This window comes from Mobula hypostoma, chromosome 12, assembly GCF_963921235.1.
Source record: "Mobula hypostoma chromosome 12, sMobHyp1.1, whole genome shotgun sequence".
Lineage (NCBI taxonomy): Eukaryota > Metazoa > Chordata > Chondrichthyes > Myliobatiformes > Myliobatidae > Mobula > Mobula hypostoma.
In genome coordinates this window covers 7,609,372-7,629,984 of record NC_086108.1, presented here as the reverse complement: position 1 = coordinate 7,629,984, position 20,613 = coordinate 7,609,372, and the positions used below count along the sequence as shown (strand labels likewise).

The window sequence follows — 20,613 nt, the reverse complement described above, 5'->3', positions numbered from 1 at the left end:
GTTTCTTTGTTTTATGGCAACCTGTAAAGAGACGAATCTCAAGGTTGTATAAAGTATGCACTTTGAAACTTCAGCACCATTTATGTGTGAAATGCTTCATTTATTTTAAGACAACAATTAAGACCATAAGATATAAGAGCAGCATTAGGCCATTTGGCCCATCAAGTCTGCTCCACCATTTCATTATGGCTGATGCATTTTTCCTCTCAGCCCTAATCTCCTGCCTTCTCCCCGTATCCCTTCATGCCCTGAACAATCAAGAATCTTCTCATGCCTTAAATATCCCAGTAACTTGGCCTCCACAGCCCCCTGTGGCAACGAATTCCACGGGCCTTTGTTGTCCTTTCCCCCTCTCAAGCGGGTTAATGAATCACACTCTTTGCAGTAAGCTTCTTCGATTCTGTAGTAAAGTTTCTGCATCTGTGATTGCTTTCCCTAATATCTTCTTGCCAAGTGTTTGGACGGAAAGTAATTAATTTCTGCAATATTTTGTTGAAAACGTGCTGGTTTATTTTCAGTGCTGGCCCTAAGGATTAATTATAAATAGCTGAAGCCCAGTTTCCTGCCACGCCAGCTAATTTTTCCATTGTCAGTGCTACTCAGTTGTTCATCTGTACGGAGACTGCAGACACCAACCCTCCCTGTCCCACCTGCTCCAACCCAGCATCACTGCTTCCCTTCATACAAACACTTGGAAATGACTCCCACGTCAATCCGACCAAAACACCACCTGTATCAAAAATAAAGGACCGCTGAAATTTCAGGAAAACAGCATTGAACGAGACCTTGTGCTTATTTTTTTGGGTGAGTTTGTGCAGCTGCCTTCTTTCTCGTAACACCTGATGGTCAGTGAATATTGCACTTTCCCTTTGCCCTTATTCACTTCAACTAATGATGAGCCAAGGTGATTGTTCCACCATGGATTCAAATTCTTCTCCAGTGGTTGATGGAAAATATTTTTTTTAATTTCCTTTGCCACCTGCTCCCATGACTTCACATGACCCTGATGGGGGAATTCACGAACAATTATTACCCCTCAACCATCAGAATCAAGCTTAATATCACCAGCATGTGTCATGAACTTTGTTGTCTTTGCAGCAGCAGTACAATGCAGTTTATAATAATATGGGGGGGGGGGGAACCTGTGAATTACAGAAGTATATAAATATATATCAAATAGTTAAATTAAATAAGTAGTGCAAAGCAGAAATAAAAAGTAGTGAGGTAGTGTTTGTGGTTTCACTGTCCATTCAGAAATCAGATGGCAGAGGGAAATAAGCTGTTCCTGAATTGTTGAGTGTGTCCCTTCAGGGCCCTGTTCCTCCTTCCTGATGGTAACAATGAGAAGGGGGCATGTCCTAGATGGTGGGGGTCCTTAATGATGGACGCCACCTTTTGGAGGCTAGTACCCATGATGGAGCTGTTTGTGATGTACTGTATATAAATGACCTGGATGGAAATGTAAATGGGTGGCTTAGTAAGTTTGTACTGAATACCAAGATTGATGGAGTTGTGGATAGTGTAGATGACTGGCAAAGAATACAGCGTGATATAGATCAGTTGCAGATATGGGCAGAGGAGTAGCCGATTTTAACCCGGCCAAATGTGAAGTATTGCACTGTGGTAAGGCAAATGCAAGGAGACAGTACACTGTTAAGGTTAAGACCAGAGGGATCTTGGGGGTCCAAGTTCATAGCTCCTTGAAAGTGGCTACACAGGTTGACAGGGTGTTTAGGAAGGCATATGGCATGTTTGCCTTTTCTAATCAAGACATTGAGTTCAAAAGTCATGAAGTTATGTCACAACTTTATAAAACATTAGTTAGGCGTGCATTGCATACAGTTCTAGTTGCTTCATTATAGGAAGGATGTTGAGGCTTTGGAGAGGGTGCAGAAGGGGTTTACCAGGATGCTGCCTGGAATATCACGAGAGGTAGAACAAACTTGATTGTTTCCTCTGGAGTGTCAGAGGCTGAGGGGGAAATCTGATAGAGGTTTAATAAGCTTATGAGAGGCATCAATGGATACTCCCTGTCTACTCTTTTTCCCAGACCATGGCCCTTCATACCCTTGGCATTTAAGTAGCTACCCAAACTTCTCTTAAATGCTGCAGTTGACCCACATCTCCCACTTTCACTGGCAGCTAGCAGTATAGAGGAACAGAGTGATCTTGGGGTCCACATAAATCCCTCAAACCCCTCAAGACTGCTGCATGGGGATTTATTTTCCCAGAACAAAAATACCTAATACAAGTGGACATAATTTTAAGGTGATTGGAGGAACATATAGGGGAGGATATCAGATGTAAATTCTTTGCACAGTGAGTTGTGGCTCAAAGGGTAGAGGACAGACTAAGAGTGGTCCAACGGTCTTCCAGGTTCAGAGGTTTAGCTCAGTGCTAACAATCCTGACTGGTAAAACAAGATTGTTATGGGACCAGCAATAAGAATCCTATATCTGAGTGTGATGGTATTCCTGAGCCTCCACCTGGGACTTGCATGACTGACGGTAGTGAAAACTGAGAGGAAGCTACTAACACGATGAAGGAAGCCCTGAACACCACCAGAGATAGAGGACCTTCACTGCTGCCCTAAACACCAGCAGGTAAGTAGGTAAGAGACTCTTGCATAGGCACATGGATGATAGAAAAATGGAGGGCCTTAGAGTCATAGAAAAGCACAGCACAGAAGCAGGCCCTTCAGCCTTTCTAGTCCATGCTGAACCATTTAAACTGCCTACTCCCTTCAACCTGCACTGGGACCATAGCCCTGTCCAAACTTTCCTTAAATGTTGAAATTGAGCTCGCGTGCATTAGTTGCACCGGCAGTTCATTCCACACTCTCACCACCTCTGAGTGAAGAAGTTCTCCCTCATGTTCCCATTAAAGATTTCCCTTTCACCCTTAACCAATGACCTCTGGTTGTAGTCTCACCCAACCTCACCTCGGAAAAACATGCTTGCATTTACCCTATCTATATCCCTCGTAATTTTGTATATGCCTATCAAATCTCCCCTCAATCTTCTACATTCCAAGGAATAAGACCTACCTAATTTTCTCTTTTCTCTGTACCAGGTTTTCCCCGCTATCTGAATGTAGAGCGTTCCTATGAAACCGTTCGTAAGCCAAAGTGGCATAAAGTGAAGAAGCAATTACCATTAATTTATATGGGAAAATTTGCCTTCTGTGGGCAAGCCAGTTCTGGATCCACAAAGCAAGGTTCCCTTGGATCCCATACTTCCTTACTTTCTCAATAAGCCTTGCATGAGGTACCTTATCAAATGCCTTGCTAAAATCCATATACACTACATCTACTGCTCTTCCTTCATCAACGTGTTTAGTCACATCCTCAAAAAAATTCAAACAGGCTCGTAAGGCACAACCTGCCCTTGACAAAGCCATGCTGACTATTCCTAATCATATTATACCTCTCCAAATGTTCATAAATCCTGCCTGTCAGGATCTTCTCCGTCAGCGTACCAGCCACTGAGCCACTCATCTTCCTTGGCTCTAAAGGGGAAAGCCTAGCTCATTCAATTTATCATCATAAATTATGCGCTGTAATCCAGGCAGCATCCTGGTAAGTCTCCTCTGCACCTTCTCCAAAGCTTCCATGTCCCACATCATGAGGCGAAAAGAACTGAACACAATATTCTATGTGTGATTTAACTAGGGTTTTATTGAGTTGGAACATTACCTCACAGTTCTTGAACTCAAAAGAGATACCATGCTTGATGCAACCAAGAATCAGCAACCTCTTCAAACCATCATAGTGGAACTATCCCCACCAATCTCTTCATAAATGCAGTAGTTCTTGAATGCCAGACATTAATAACATTCTCCAAACAACTAAACCCAACCACTGGTGAGGAAATGTAGCATACAGTGTGTTGTGGTGTAATTAATTTTGTAAAAAGATAAAAATCTGAACTCTCTGTGAGCTTGCAGCATGTAAGGTGTCTGTACAAATTAAACACTAGGTTTGTTAATGTTTGTCAATAGTGGTTTTATCCTTACACTGTAGGTTTGTTAAATGTTTGCTAATAGCAGTGGATTCCTGTAGGAGAGAAGGGTTAGATTAATCTTGAAGTAGGTTAAAAGGTCAGTGTAACATCGTGCGCTGAAGGGTTTTGTACTGTTCTATGTTCTATGCTAGCCTGCTGTCTATATATGTGACTATAAGACCATCAGATATAGGGGCAGAATTAGGCCATTTGGTCCATCAAGTCCTCTAAACCATTTCGTTATGGCTGATCCATTTTCCCTCTCAGCCGCAAACTCCTGCTTTTATATAAAGTGCTTTTAATCTCCATTGATCTTTTCATTGGGAAACAGAAGCTTTGAAGGAAGAAGCAGTTTTATGTTTGATACTTTATCTGAAGACTGGCACCTCCACATTCCAGCTTTCTGTCCTGAAGAAGGACCTTGGCCCAGAACATCAACTGTTTATTCATTTCCACAGATGCTGCCTGACCTGCTGAGTTCCTCCTGCATTTTGTGTGTGTGTGGCTTTCTGTCAATAATACATCTTACTGTTATTGTAGATCATGTAGTTAAAACGTGGCAGAGAATTTTGAAACCATTTTTCTTTGAAGCAAAGAGTGCATTGTGAGCCAAGCTGATTGACAACACTTAAAATAACAAGTCCCTCTCAGTCATTGTCAAGCAGTTTTAATCTGATCCAAACTGTAAGAGCTTTAAGTGCTTTAAATATATCAAGTATATCGATCTTGGGCGTGTGTGTGTGGGTGTCTCTAGAGCACAAAGAGCACTGTGTCATCCATTGGGATTCTAGGTTTCTCCGAGTCGCCTTGTCGCCAGCACCCAGTGGAATAAAGAAATGTAACAATGCCTCAGCCTCGACAATCTGTCACAGGCGTTCTTGCCCAGACATGTGAGGCAGAGAACCAGCCAGGAGCAAGGACACGGGATTGTCACACAAAAGACCAGATGGACAGACTGTTGAAAGACCCTGTGTGTCGTGATATGGACCAAAGCAGGACTAATGGCTTTGGGCCAAGCCATATAGACAAAACCTGCACTGATAGCCTGCTCTGTGCTATGCAGAGGCCACTACACAACACTCGCTTAGAAAGCTGAGCATAGGCACAGCCTGTAGCTTCTTTCAAGGGTTGGTGTGAATGCTGAGGGTTAGGTTTCTGTGACTGCAATTTAAGAAATTGATGATTAAAACTTAGAGCAAAGATCTCTGTGGATACAGGCCCTTCGGCACACAATGCTGTGCTGACCTTTTAACCTTCTCTAAGATCGATCTAAATCTTCCCTCCCATGTAGTTCTTCATTTTTCTATTACCTATGTACAGTCGAAGAGTCGCATAAATCTCTCTAATCTATCTGCCTCAACCACTCCCCCTGGCAGCATGTTCCACACACCTGCTACTCTGTGTAAAAATAAAAACTTTCCTTTAACGTCCCCATTTATACCTTCCTTCAATCACCTTAAAATCATGTTCCCTCATATTAGCCATTTCCACCCTGGAAAAAGTCTCTGGCTGTCCACTCAATTAATGCCTCTTATCGTTTTGTATACCTCTATCAAGTCACCTCTCATCCTCCTTTTCTCCAAAGAAAAAATACACTCAGTCTATCCTCATAAAATTATATGGGTGGGAGGGTGGAGATACATCTCTACCAAAGGACATCTCCTTCCCTCCGCTAACCTGCAGGTTACTGTTAGACAAGGTGTAGCACCTGTTTAGCTCCTCCCTCCCCCCCCCCCCGATAAGGGTTACGTGAAGTCATGGGATCAGGTGATGGATGGTTGTATGAGCAACTGGTGAACTTCACAAGTCCTGGTTATGCGACCACTGATGCCGGACAGACTAATCTCAAGGTTGTATAATTCATTCATGCTTTGATAATAAATGTACTTTGAACTTGAATTTTGAACCTCGATCAACTTGCACAACGTCTTTGGGGATCTATGGATGTGGACCCCTGAGATGCCAATGATTTATTTTGTACTTTTTTTCAGTATGTGAACCCATTGAAGTGTTAGCCGCAAAGAGCAGGAATTTGTGGAGTTGACTCCTGGCATGGACTGAACCAGCTCAGCAAATACTGATTCTTTTCCAAGTGGCCTCTGAAAGTTCCTGACGTGATGACAGGAAAAAGGCTTGTTATGACACCTAAACACGAGGATTTCTGCAGATGCTGGAAGTTCAAGCAACACACATCAAGGTTGCTGGTGCATGCAGCAGGCCAGGCAGCATCTCTAGGAAGAGGTACAGTCGACGTTTCAGGCTGAGACCCTTCGTCAGGACACGTGTCGTAATTGATTTGCCTCCAGACCCAGCAGTCGAGCTCACATGGAGAGCAGTCAAGGCACATTGTTTTTTAGGAGAGGAGCTTACTAACTTACTACCCACTACGCCACTGGCGTTTGGAGCAGCAATGAAGTCCTCCATCTCTATCTGTCCTTGGCCACTCAGATGTAGAAAAATTCTTCACTGTTGTTTCCGTACCAGCTTTGTTTTACCAGCCTGATTTGTTAGCCCTGAGCTGAACCCCCGAATCTGGAGGATTCGTGGATCACTCTGAGTCTGGTCTTACCTTTGACCTGCTTGACATAGGTGACCCTAAACAGAGACATAGTATAAAACCCTGACTCCAGCCAACATAGATCTCTGGGTCATTGAGGCACACAAGCCTCCAAACCAAGACAAGCTTGTTGTCCTGTTGTGGGTAGGAGAAGAACAACACACACAACAGTGCTGGAAAAGCTGAGGAGGCTGTTTCTCTAGAAGGAAAGAAACAGTCGATGTTTCTGGCCGGGACCCTTAGTCCAGACTGGAAAGGGATGGAGAAGAAACTTCTTGAGTGTTAATAATGAAAAGTACTTTAAAATTGCAGGTTTTTTTTTTAAACTGATCTTTTTGTGTTTTAAGTAGCTTTATTGTGACTTTCCTGAGATTCAAGATGAATAAGTAGTTGTATTAATTAGTAGTTTGTGGGTTTGTGACCAGATCTTTCAGGCTTACATATCGTGGTGTTGCCTGTGACAGCATCCAGGAGAAAGGGCACTGGAAGCGGTGTGAGAGAGCACGCTGAATTCCATGTAGGTTAAAATTCTAACCTCTGTACAGGTCGGCTCTTCCATTAATACTGTGGTCCAGTGGCTCCAGGACAAAATCCTATGCTACTCAGGGACTTGTGTCAATTTTATTTTGTAACTGTATTGTGCTTAATCTGAATTATTTGTGCTGTATTGTAACTGCTGTGTATGGCTATATGTGCTGTGTGTGACTGTTGACTCCTTGGCCCCTGAGGAAGAGTGTTTCGTTTAGCTGTATATATGTGTATGGTTGAAGGATAATAAACTTGAACTTGATAGAAGGTAGAGGATAAATCTCGAACATATTCCATTGTGTAGTCTTTGGATATCCAAAACTATTGGAGTTTTATGTGACAGACGGTCAAGATAACATTGTTGTATAAACTTTAACAATAAATGAGCCTCTTTAGTTCACTTTTTTTTTGTCAACTCAGATGATCTGAAGGCACTAAAGCAGCAGCCTTGTCATTAACAATACCTGGTCAATGCCAGCAGTGCAGACAGCAGCGGACCCGTTGTTGACGGTGCCGGGCTGAGGGCAGAGATGCAGACACCAGCAGCCCTGTCATTAACAGTATCAGGTCAATAATGATGAAGTAGCAACACTTGTTTGCAAGCTGTCCTGTGGAAAAAGCCGTGGGTGTTGCAGCTCGCAGCCTCAAGGCTGATGTGTGCAGCCTCAAGGCTGATGTGTACAGCCTGCAGGAAGCCAGCCCGGGTTAGGTGATGTACAATTTGGAAGCTGACTGGGGGAGCAACACAGTGATTGGCATCTAAACGCAACTCTCTGGCACGTACTGTTGTTCCATGATGTTACCAATTAACCCCTCTGAGAACCTTGCTGCAAAAGAAAAAGAGTGCATATCACCTGGCGAGATTATAGAATGATTTCATCCATGGGGAAGATAAATGTTGTTGCTGATTAACTGGACTCTGACAACTTGCACTCGTTCCTCAACCACACTTACATGCCAGGAGAAAAGCCTGGTCACTATCAGAATCAGGTTTAATATCACCAGCATTTATCCTGAAGTCTGTTCACTTTGAGGCAGCTGTACAACGCGTTACATATTAAATAAAGAAGAAAAAGCTGTGAATTACAGTAAATATAATAGTCAAATAAGTAGCGAAAAAACGCAAATAAAAAAAGTAGTGAGGTAGTGTTGATGGTCCATTGTCCGTTCAGAAACCTGATAGCAGAGGGGACGAAGCAGTTCCTGAATCGTTGAGTGCCTGTCTTCAGGGATTCTTTTGCTTCTTTCTGATGGTAGCAATGAGAAGATGGCAAGAGGGCGGTCTTTAATGATGGTGCCGCCTTTTAGAGGCAATGCTCCTTGAAGGTGTCTTGGATGGTATGGTGGCCAGTGCCCAAGCTATTCTGAATGTTGCACAAAAAAATACCATTTTTATAGGCGTTGACTAATTGGATACAAGTTGGTAACCTCGTGGATGTTCAAATTCCTTATTTACATTATAAATCACCAGTCGCATCAGAATAATCGTTCATTCGTTATGTGCTGTGTCGTATGACATGGGTGATCATGGTCTTTCCATGACCATGATTAATCTTGGCAGATTTTTTCTACAGAAGTGATTTGCCATTACTTTCTTCTGTGCAATGTCTTTACAATACTCTTCAGCAATTGTCTGCCTGGAGTCAGTAGTCACAAAGCCAGGTCTTGTGATACAAACCAGCTGCTCATACAACCATCCACCATCTGCTTCCATGGCTTTACGTGACCCTGATTGGGGGGGGAATGGGATTTTGGGACTAAGCAGGTGCTACACCTTGTCCAAGGGTGATCTGCAGGCTCGCGGATGGAAGGAGCACCTCTCACCCTCTTTGGTGGAGACGTATCTCCACCCCACCAACCTACCGTAGTAGTAGGAAAGTTGTTGAAGAAGGTTCTGGGGGGGCATGAGTTATATTCATTCAGAAAGCCAGAGACTAATTACATTGAATAACAATTTTTTTCAGAAGTGTTGTTTCCTCTGAATTGTTTTTTGTTCAGGACAGACCACTTGAAACTGAACACAAATATAATTTCAAATTATTATATATAGAAATTTGGAAAAACAAATTAACTTTTGAATATAGTGCCTTTAATTACCTTGCTGATGCTTTGCAATATTTCAACTAAGCTAGAGATGTTTTATTGATGATTTTCATTTATACTCAGAGTCTGAGGCTTCTCGCTTGTGTCCAAAAATAATCAGCCAGTATTGATGGATTCCAGTTGTCCTGATACCATTTCTCCATGATCGCAATGTCCTGGTGAAACCTTTCACTGTGCTCGTCTCTGACAGCACCAAAATTTGCAGGAAAGAAGTCTAAATGGGAATGCAGAAAATGAATCATTAGTGATATGTTGCATTTCATAGTTTTGTATGCTTGAAGCATGTTATCAAACAGCTGCATGTAGTTTGATGCTCTGTCGTTGCCAAGAAAACTTTCAGCAACATCCTAGAATGCCTTCTATGCAGTTTTCTCTGGTCCCACAAGAAATTCTTTGAGTTGCCTGTTGGCAATGACCTGTTTGATTTGTGGACCAACAAAATGCTTTCCTTAATCTTGGTGTCAGTTATTCTGACTTGAATTATGAATTAAAATAACAAATATAAATATAAAAATAAATTTCATTCTGATCTTTCATTATTGACAGCCTAAAATTTGCAAGATACACCCAAAAGCATTCAGGAAGCAAAATCTTTGTTGTCCAGTGTTAGTGGAAGTCTTAGTGGGTTTTGCTTCACAAATCTATAGTTTTTTTTTAAAGAGGTGAGTGAGGGGATTGGTGAAATTGATAGATGTTGTCTGTATGAACCTTAGTAAGGCTTTTGATAACATCTTATATAGTAATCTGGGCCAAAAGGTTGAGGCTGAAGAAAGGAAGAGAGGAAAAAAAAAGATAGAAATAGATAGACCAGAGAACAGTACAGCACAGAAACAAGTCATTTGGCTCACATTGTTGTGCCGAACCAGCTAAATAGATAGATAGCCACTTTCCATAATGTACATTTTATTTGGGCTTTTTTCTTTATTAGGTGGTCTTTTGGGATTGAGGATTATTTTAGGGTTTAGTCACGCCTGTGTCCAGGTGGTCATCTGTTCTGTTTGAATGCAGATTGTTGTCTTTGATGTAAGCCAAGGTGGATAAGGAAATATTTTGCAGGTGTGTAGAACAGACAAGTAATGATGCCTTGTACTTTCAAGTGATTAATCCTGACCACAGTTTTTTTAATATTATTTTGCAAAGTGACGAACACCTAAAGCCGCAGATCTTGAGTGGCTGATCAGCAAGGCTGATCATGCCTTGCTGAAACCACAGAGATCTGAAGAGGAAGAATACACATCCGAGCAAAGGGGAAAAACAAGGATGACAAAGCAAGCTTGGGTTTCCTGTTGTTAATGTTCTTCCCCACAAGAAACTTGATGCTAAACCTGATCGTTGTCTACTAATCTACGAAAGGTCTGACTTTTTTGTCTATAATAAGTAATGGCCACATTGCTAGGTGCCTCCTGTATCTAATAATAAATGTCCACTGAATGTATAAACTCTAGAATGTCTGCAGATGCTGGAAATATAAAGCAACACACACAAAAAATGCTAGAGGAACTCAGCAGGTCAGACAGCATCTATAGAAATGAATAAACAATCGGCATTTCGGGTCAAGACCGTACTCTAAGACTGAGAAGAAAGGGGGAAGATACCGGAATAAAAAGCTGGGAAGAGGGGACTGAGGTTAGCTGGGAGGTGATAGGTGAAGTCAGGTGGGTGGAAAAGGTCAAGGACTAGAGAAGGAGGAATCTGATAGGAGAGGAGAGTGGACTATAGGAGAAAGGGAAGAAGGAGAGGAGCCAAGGAGGATGTAATAGGCAAGTGAGAAGAGGTAAAAAGTCAGAGTGGGGAATAGAGTAAAGGTTGCGGGGCAGTGGGGGGGGTTCTTTGTTTATCAGAAGGAAAAATCATATTCATGCCTTCAGGTTGGAGCCTACCCAGAAAGAATATAACGTATTGCTCCTCCATCCTGAAGGTGGCCTCATCTTGGCACAAGTTTGTAGTCGTCTTCTTGAAGTAGCCCATCCACTTCAAGGTTCGACATATTGTGCATTCAGAGATTCTCTTCTGCACTGTTATTGTCACCTTCCTGTCAGCTTGAACCAATCTGACCGTTCTCCTCTAACCTCTCATAAACAAGGTGTTTTCACCCACAGAACTGCCGCTCACTGGACATGTTTTTTCCCTGTTTTTGTTTTGTACCATTCTCTGTAAAACTAGAGACTGTTGAGCATGAAAATCCCAGGAGATCAGCATTTCTGAGATACTCAAACCACCCCATCTGGCACCGAGTTATTCCATGGTCAAAGTCACTTAGATCACATTTCTTCCCCATTCTGATGTTTGGTCTGAACAACAACTGAACCTCTTGACCAGGTCTGCATGCTTTTATGCATTGAGTTGCTGTCACATGATCAGCTGATTAGATATTTGCATTAACAAGAGGTTGTACCTAATAAAGTGGCCACTGAGTGTTTGTCAGTATATTATCTCCATTTAGTCTTGATGCAGGATCTCAAAGTTCAAAGTAAATTTTATTGTGAAAGTAGATATATGCCACCAGATACAACCCTGAGATTTATTTTCTTCTGGGCATACTCAGCAAATCTATAGAATGGTATCCTTAACAATCAATGAAAGATCAACCAGACTGCAGAAGACAACAAACTGTGCAAATTCAAATATAGATAAATAGCAATAAATAATGAGAACCTGAGACAATGAGATAAGAGTCCTTAAAGTGAGATCATTGGATGTGGAAATATTTCAGTGATGAGGCAAGTGAGTGTAGTTATCCTCTTTTCTTCAAGAGCCTGATGGTTGAGGGGTAGTAACTGTCCTTGAACCTGGTGGTGTGAGTCCTGAGATTCTTGTACCTTCTACCTGATAATCAGCAGTGAGAAAAGAGCATGGCCTGGGTGGTGGGAGTCTCTGATGATGGATGCTGCTTTCCTACAACGATGTTTCATGTAGATGTGCTTAATGGTTGGGAGGCCTTTACCCGTGATGTACTGGGCCAAACCTGCTACCTTTTTAGGAAGGCATTGGTGTTTCCATTCCAGGCTGTAATGCAGCCAGTCAGTATACTCTCCAGCACGCATTTATAGAAGTTAGTCAAAATATTTGATGTCATGCCGAATCTCCACAGATTCCTAAGGAAGTAGAGGCACTGCCATGCTTTCTTTGCAATTGCATTTAGGTGCTGAATCCGGGGCAGGCTCTCTTAGAGTAACATCCAGGAATTTTAAAGTTACAAATCTTCTCCACCTCTGGTCATCTGATGAGGACTGGCTCAGGGACCTCTGGTTTCCCTGTCCAACATGAATCGTTGACGCCTCCCTTCCGTCTCCACCAACACTGCTTACCCTGTTGGAAGCAGAAGGTTTGCAACTTTAAAAGCAGCTGCCTTTTTGCTCCAGATTTCAGCAACTGCAGTCTTTTGCATGGCCTCTCATATTGCAGAACATACAATAGCTTCTACGCATATTTTGTACTCCCTGATTTGAGGATATTCTAATTCACCAAATGTTTAGTGAGATATTCTGCTGCGCAGTATTCAGAAACAGAAAAAGGTTTAATATCACCAGCAAATGTCATAAAATTTGTTGTCTTTGCAGCAACAGTACAATGATATACATAACAACAGGAAAAAATTGAATTATAGTAAGTATGTGTGTTTATAATACAGAATTAAGTAAATAGTACAAAAATATAAAGTTAAAAAGTAGTGACATGATGTTCATGGGTTCAATGTCCATTCACAAATCAGGTGGCAGAGGGAAAGAAGCTGTTCCTGAATCGTTGAGTGTGTACCTTCTTCCTAATGGTAGCAATGAGAAGAGGACATGTCTTGGTTGACTGGAGTCCTTAATGATGGACGCCATCTTTTTGAGGCTAGTGCCTTGATGGAGCTGACTAAATTTTCAACTCTCTGCACCTTATTCCGATTCTGTGCAGTAGCCCCCCCCCCCATACAAACAGTGATGCAGTCACAGAATGCTCTCCATGGTACGTCTGCAGAAAGTTGCAAGTGTCCTTGGTGACATACCAAATCCCTTAAACCCTAATGAAGTATAGCCACTGTTGTGCATTCTTTGTAGCTGCAACGATGTGTTGGGTCCAGGTTAGAGCCTCAAAGATAATGATACCCAGGAACCTGAAATTCTAAGTTACTGAGAACATGCTGTGCTTATCGACACATCTTGTAAGGCTGACGTCTAATTTTGTGACTTCGAATTATTAATTTAATTACATGATTATTTACAGTCATAGCAGACTTTCATATTTAGCAGCATTTCCTTTGTTCATAGACCAAGCAACACACACACATTGCTGGAGGAGCTCAGCAGGCCAGGCAGCATCTGTGGGAAAAAGTACAATCGACGTTTTGGGCCAAAACCCTTCAACAGGACTGGAGAAAAAAAGATGAGGAGTAGATTTAAAAGGTGGGGGAAGGGGAGAGAGAAACACAAGTTAATAGTTGAAACTGAGAGGGGGAAGGGATGAAGTAAAGAGCTGGCAAGTTAATTGAAAGGGATACAGGGCTGGAAGGGTGTCTGAAAGGAGAGGACAGAAGGCCATGGAAGAAAGAAATGGGGGGAGGAGCACCAGAGGGAGACAAGGAGATAATTTGAGAGAGGGAAAGGGGGATGGAGAATGGTGAGAGGTGAGGGGGGGTGAGGCGTGCATTACGGGAAGTTTGAGAAATCAGTATTCATGCCATCATGTTAGAGCCTACCCAAGAATATAAGGTGTTGTTCCTCCAACTTGACTGTGGCCTCATCGCGACAGTAGAGGACCATGGATTGACATATCGGAATGGGAAGTGGAATTAAGATGAGTGGTTCATGGGCAAGCTTGCTTCTCCTGGCAGGCAGGTCTCACTGATATACATACAAGAACACTGGACACAGTATATGACCAAACAGACTCATAGGTGTAGTGTCACCTCGCCTAGAAGAACTACTTGGGGCCCTGAATGGTAGCAAGTGAGGAGGTGTAGTACTTGTTCCACTTGCAAGGGTAAGTGCCAAGAGGGAGATCAGTGGGGCGGGATGAATGGACAAGGGAGTCCAATAGGGAGCAATCCCTGCAGAAAACAGAAAGGAGGTGAGGAGAGATGTGCTTGGTGGTGAGATCCCATTGGAGAATTATGTGCTGGGCACAGAGGTTGCAGGGGAGATAGTTGAAGACAGGATGAACCCTACCCTTGGTAAGGTGATGGGAGAGTGGGTAAGAGCGGACGTGTGTGAAATGGAAGAGTTGTGGTTGAGGGCAGCATTGATGGTCTCTCCTATCAGACTCCCCCCTTCTCCAGCCCCATGTCTCTTTCACCAATCAGCTTCCCAGCTCTTTGCTTCATCCTTGCCCCTCCCATTTTCATCTATCACCTTGTGTTTCTCTCTTCCCTCCCCCCAACTTTTAAATCCTCATCTTTTTTTCTCCAGTCCTGCCGAAGGGTCTCGGCCCAAAACGTTGACTGTACTTTTTTTTCCATAAATGTCGCCTGACCTTCTGAATTTCTTCAGTATCTTGTATGTGTGTGTTGCTTAAATTTCCAGCATCTGCAGATTTTCTCATTTGTTTATAGACCAAGCATTGTCTTTCAGCTCTTTCCTGGATCCTAATTTTCAGAAAGTGTGTGGCAGTTAGGTGGTCAGCAAATCAAATTCACGAGCTTTCATTCATTTGTGTACCCTCCATAGTCTGGCTATAAGTAGGCCCTGACTGAAGTCAAGCTGCAGAGGATTTTGGAAATGATGGTGCCTCCTCCCTTCCGTGGAAAAAATTAGAAAGATTAATGGCTTTTGTTTGCAAGAGCCTGTAATCTACATTCTGGTGGTGTGTTTTCGACTGATTGGGTGATCTGGCACTTGGCCGTGTCTGAGGGGGTTCCATGAGGCTGCGAGCAAAGCGTGAGGCCTGGTGGCCAGGAAGCATGGAGACGGAGACGGACACTACCGCCATGATTGACTCCACCTCTCGTCAATCTCACCGATTGAAAACATCAAGGCGGATGCAGGGGCAAACGAGTTTTCAGCACCGTCTACCAGCCTCTCACTCACTGCTGCCGTAGGAGGGTGTCCGTGTGCGATGGTCTCTCCCTCGCTGCTGTCGGAGGAAAGTGCTAGAACAAGGTTTAATCGACGTGGTTTGTGGATTGTGGACTCTACTTCATGTGTATGATATGTTCAACCTTCTGGACGCTCCTTATTTTGTTGCTATTTTTTGGGTTGTTTTTGAATTGAGATGGCCTGCAGATAACGAACACTTAGCTGAAATATGCCTTTTGATTTTGTGTTTTATATTCTATGTTTTTGATCGTTTTTTTGTTACCGTTTGCACAATTTTGTTTTAGCATGGTGAGTTTTTTTTTCTTTGAACAGACCCCATGGTTCCTTGTTTCTTGGCTGACTGGAGGAAGATGAATCTCAGGGTTGTATTCTGCATACCTAGTACTAATAAATGTACTTTGAATCTTTTAAATTCTTTCACAGTCCAATACTGCAGGCACATTGCAGTCAATATACAAAAACGGTAGTAACTATGTGTGCGGAAAAGAAAGCAACAAATACATGTAGCAGCAGAAAATTATCATCTACATTGGATAGAATTCTTCTCATTGTACTTTGTCTTGATGAAGGGTCTCGGCTTATTCCCTTCCATAGTTGCTGCCTGACCTGCTGAGTTCCTCCAGCATTTTGTGTGTGTTGCTCTGGAGAATTGGTCTGCTGTTCTGAATAGAGGTCACATCGTCTGTCATCACCTGGAATGGTTCAGTACTTCATCTACATTTCAAAAACTCCAGCAATGAAACGATCCTCAATATTGTCATTTGAGGTTGACCTTGGTTACACCTTGAAGACTCTGGAATAGATCTCAAATCTACAACTCTTGACTCAGTTGGCAGTACAACACTGTGAGCCATGTCACCATCATGTCTCAACGTGTGTGATTCTCTCTCCAGAATGTTAGACTATTTATTTCATAGAGTCATAGAACATTACAGACTGGCCTTTCGGTCCTTCTAGTCCATGACAAACTATTAATCTGCTAGTCCCAACAACCTGCACCTGAACCATAGCCCATCCGTGAACCTATATAAATTTCCTTTAAATGTGGAAATCGAATCCTCATCCACTTATTTCGATGACAGCTCATTTCACACATGAGAAGTACCCCGTCATGTTCCCCATAAACATTTCACCTTTCACCCTTAACCCAATAACCTGTGATTCCCAAGTTCAAAGTAAGTTTTATCATCATAGTAGATATATGTCAACACATACAACCCTGAGATTCATTTTCTAATGGGCAAACTCAGCAAATCTATACAATAGTAACTATAACAGGATCAAGGAAAATCAACCAGAGTGCAGAAGACAACAAAATGCAAATGTAAATATTAATAAATAGCAATGAATAATGAGAACTTGAGATAGAGTCAGTAAAGTGAGATCATTGGTTGTGGGAAGTAAGTGTAGTTATCGCCTTTGGTTCAACAGCCTGATGGTTGAGGGGTAGTAACTGTTCTTGAACCTGGTGGTGTGAGTCCTGAGGCTCCTGTGAGAATGGACAGCAGTGAGAAGAGAGCATGTTCTGGGTGGTGGGGACCTCTGATGATGGATGTTGCTTTCCTTTGACAATGTTTCATGTAGATGTGTTCAGAGGTTGGCAGAGCTTTACCCGTGATGTATTGGGCTGAATCCACTGCCTTTTGTAGGATTTTCTGTTCAAAGGTATTGGTGTTTCAATACCAGGCTGTAATGCAGCCAGTCAATATACTCTCCACCACACATCTATAGAAGTTTGTCAATGTTTTAGATGTCATGCCAAATCTCTACAAGCTCCTAAAGCAGAAGAGGTACTGCTGTGCTTTCTTTGTAATTGCATTTACATGGTGGGTCCAGGACAGGTCCTCTGAAACAGTAACACCCAGGAATTTAAAAGTTGCAACCCTCTCTACCTCTCCTCTGTTTTCCCTCTCCTGAAGTCTATAATTAGTTCCTTGGTTTTGCTGACATTGTGTGAGAGGTTGTTGTTATGACACCACTCGGCCAGATTTTCAGTCTCCATCCTGTATGCTGATCCATCACCACCTTTGATTCGGCCCACAACAGTGGTGTCATCAGCAAACTTAAAAATGGCATTGGAGCTGTGCTTAGCTCCAAAGTCATAAAGCAAGGAGAGCAGGGGGCTAAGCACATAAGAATAGGGAGTTTATTGTACAAATATGCAACATGTTACAAATTTAAATGTTTTGAAATATTAAATGTTGTATTTGTGTTGAAATGTGAATTTTTTTTAAATATTAGATTTAAATATGATTGTTCGTTGTGCCACGGCTGTAGTAGCATGTGCTTTCTATAGGAAGGAGCACTTGGAGCATTGTGAGCAGTTTTGGGCCCATTATCTAAGAAAGGATATGCTGGCGTTGGAGAGGGTCCAGAGGAGGTTCACAAGAATGATCCCTGGACTGAAAGGGAGCATTTGATGGCTTTGGGCCTGCACTTACTGGAGTTTAGAAGAATAAAGAGCAGATCTTGTTGAAACCTACCGAATATTGAAAGTCCTAGGTAGAGTGGACATGGAGAAGATACTTCCTATAGTGCGAGACCCTAAGACCAGAGTGCGGAGCCTAGAGTTCAAAGACTTCTCTTTAGAACAGAGATGATGAACATAAGAACATAAGAAATAGGAGCAGGAGTAGGCCATCCAGCCCATCGAGCCTGCCCCGCCATTCAATAAGATCATGGCTGATCTGTCCGTAAACTCAGCTCCATCTACCTGCCTTTTCCCCATAACCCTTAATTCCCCTACTATGTAAAAATCCATCTAACTGTATCGTAAATATATTTAGTGAAGAGGCCTCAACTGCTTCCCTGGGCAGAGAATTCCGCAGATTCACCACTCTCTGGGAAAAACAGTTTCTCCTCATCTCCGTCCTAAATCTTCTCCCCTGAATCTTGAGGCAATGTCCCCTAGTTCTAGTCTCACCTACCAATGGAAACAACTTTTCTACTTCTATCTTATCTATCCCTTTCAAAATTTTGTATGTTTCTATAAGATCCCCTCTCATTCTTCTGAATTCCAGAGAGTATAGTCCCAGGTGACTCAATCTCTCCTCATAGGTTAACCCCTTCATCTTGAATCAACCTGGTGAACCTCCTCTGCACTACCTCCAAAGCCAATATATCCTTCCTCAAGTATGAAGACCAGAACTTCACACAGTACTCCAGGTGCGGCTTCACCAGTACTCTGTATAGTTGCAGCATGACCTTCCTGCTCTTGAATTCAATCCCTCTAGCAGTGAGGAATTTCTTTAGCCAGAGGGTGCTGAGTCTGTGGAATTCATTGCTACAGCTGACTGTGGAATCCAAGTCATTGGGTATATTGAATTGAATTGACTTTATTTCTTGCATCCTTCACATACATGAGGAGTAAAAATCTTCACGTTACGTCTCCATCTAAATGTGCAAAGTGCATTCATAGTAATTTATATTAAATAGAACAGTCAGTGTAATACAGAGTACACTCAAATCAGCATGAGATAATCAGTCTAATGGCCTCGTGGAAAAAGCTGTCCCGGAGCCTGTTGGTCCTGGCTTTTATGCTGCAGTATTGCTTCCCGGATGGTAGCAGCTGGAATAGATTGTGGTTGGGATGGTTTGGGATCCCAGTGATCCTACGGGCCCTTTTTACACACATGTCCTTGTAAATGTCCTGAATCATGGGAAGTTCGCAACTACAGATGTGCTGGGCTGTCCGCACTACTCTCTGCAGAACCCTGCAATTAAGGGAGGTACAGTTCCCGTACCAGGCAGTGATGCAGCCAGTCAGGATGCTCTCAATTGATCCTCTGTAGAAAGTTCTCAGGATTTGGGGGTCCATACGAAACGTCCTCAACCGTCTGAGGTGAAAGAGACACTGTTGACACAGCTGGTGTTACAGACCACGTGAGGTCCTCGGTGATGTGGATGCCGAGGAACTTAAAGCTGTAAAGCGGAGGTTGATCGGTTACTGGTTCCTTAAGATTATTATAGCTAGGGATAAGCTCCCTTTACCTTTTAAATGATCCTAATGCTGCATGTCTCAAATAGCCTCTGACATCTGAGACCAGCTCCTGGCCTTCATGTGTGGCTTAGCTACTAAGCCCAGCAGAACTGTTTCTACTGACAGGAGAAGGGGCAAAGGTGGGTTACTGGTGCCTTAAAACCAGTCGCTCCAGACAGAAGGGGCTCGTCAATTGTGGTTGGCAGCTCAGCTAGGAGAAGGAAAACTCTGATCTCAAACTTCCACTGCCTTACGACTATACCCACACATGAGGAAGTCTTTGGGAGTAAACCCAAGGAAAGATCCGGAGATGGAGGCCCTAAGGCAGTCCTACACTGATTTGAACACTGACTGGTAACTCCTGCAACACTGCTGGTGCCCAGCTGCATCAGCCTGTGCTGTTCTTTTGGATTCATCAGCTGTATGGAGAATGGTAGCCTGTGTGGGGCAACAGCTTGCTCTCCACTCGTACTGCCCTGGCTTGCATACTGGCTTATGTATCGCCTAGACAGCTAGGACGTAACATCAATGGTTGATCCCTACCTGTGGAGGGCCTCAAATGATCAGTTCTTGATTAATCAGGACATCAAAGGTTACAGGGAGAAGACAAGAGCATAAGTTTGAGAGGGATAATAAATCAGCCATGACTGAATGCTGGAGTGCAGTGGATGGGCCAAATGTCTGATTCTGCTCCTGTGTCTCATGTGTGCGCTCTGCACTCTATTTATTAATTTTTTTTCTCTTTGTATTTGCAGTTTGTTGTCTTCTGCACTCCAGTTGAGCACCCTAGTTGGGTGGTCTTTCATTGATTCTGTTATGGTTATTATTCTATAATGGATAAAGAGGTTCAGTGGAGCGTTGCTGGAGACTGCATGGGCTGGGTTTGTTTCCTTTGGAGCATAGAAATTTGTGATAGACATATACAAAATTATGCAGGTGAACCAGAACTATTCTTCAAACTCTCTAAGAACTTAGTATGTTTCAATAAGTTCATCCTTTAAGCTCTAGAGAATAAAGACCGAGGTTTCCCAGTCTCTCTCCGTGCAACAAATAACCCATACCACAAACCCTCTGAAAGTTGAAAGTCAATTTTATTATGAAAGTACATGTATAGATAACATAGCGGTCAGCACAATGCTTTACAATACCAGCGATCAGGGTTCAATTTCCATCGCTGTCTGTCAGGAGCTTGTACGCTCTCCCTGTGACCGTATAGGTTTCCTCCCACAGTCCAAAGATGTACCAGTTAGTAGTTTTAAGTGGTCAATGCAAACTGTCCCATGCTTAGGCAAGGGTTAAATCAGCAGTTTTTAGGTGGCCCTGATCGAAGGAACCCATTCTGTGCTGTAACTCAATAATTAAATACTTACATACAACCCAGAGATTCATTTTCTTGTGAGTACACTCAATAAATCTGTAAAATAATAA

The 20,613-nt window shown here is 42.7% G+C and overlaps 1 protein-coding gene across 2 annotated transcripts in view; it reads left to right on the top strand.

Annotated features, from left to right (window-relative positions):
* sae1 (SUMO1 activating enzyme subunit 1) overlaps positions 1 to 20,613 on the top strand; it is a 231,684-nt gene that overhangs the window by 149,264 nt on the left and 61,807 nt on the right. The window contains exon 7 of one of the 2 annotated variants that reach the window (XM_063063586.1): positions 5,993 to 7,779. The exons of the other annotated variant lie outside the window; for it this stretch is intronic. Within the exon in view, the coding sequence (XP_062919656.1) occupies positions 5,993 to 6,045 (53 nt within the window). The 3' untranslated portion in view covers positions 6,046 to 7,779. Of the gene's footprint in view, positions 1 to 5,992; positions 7,780 to 20,613 lie in introns of those variants that run through there. 2 annotated transcript variants of the gene reach the window in all.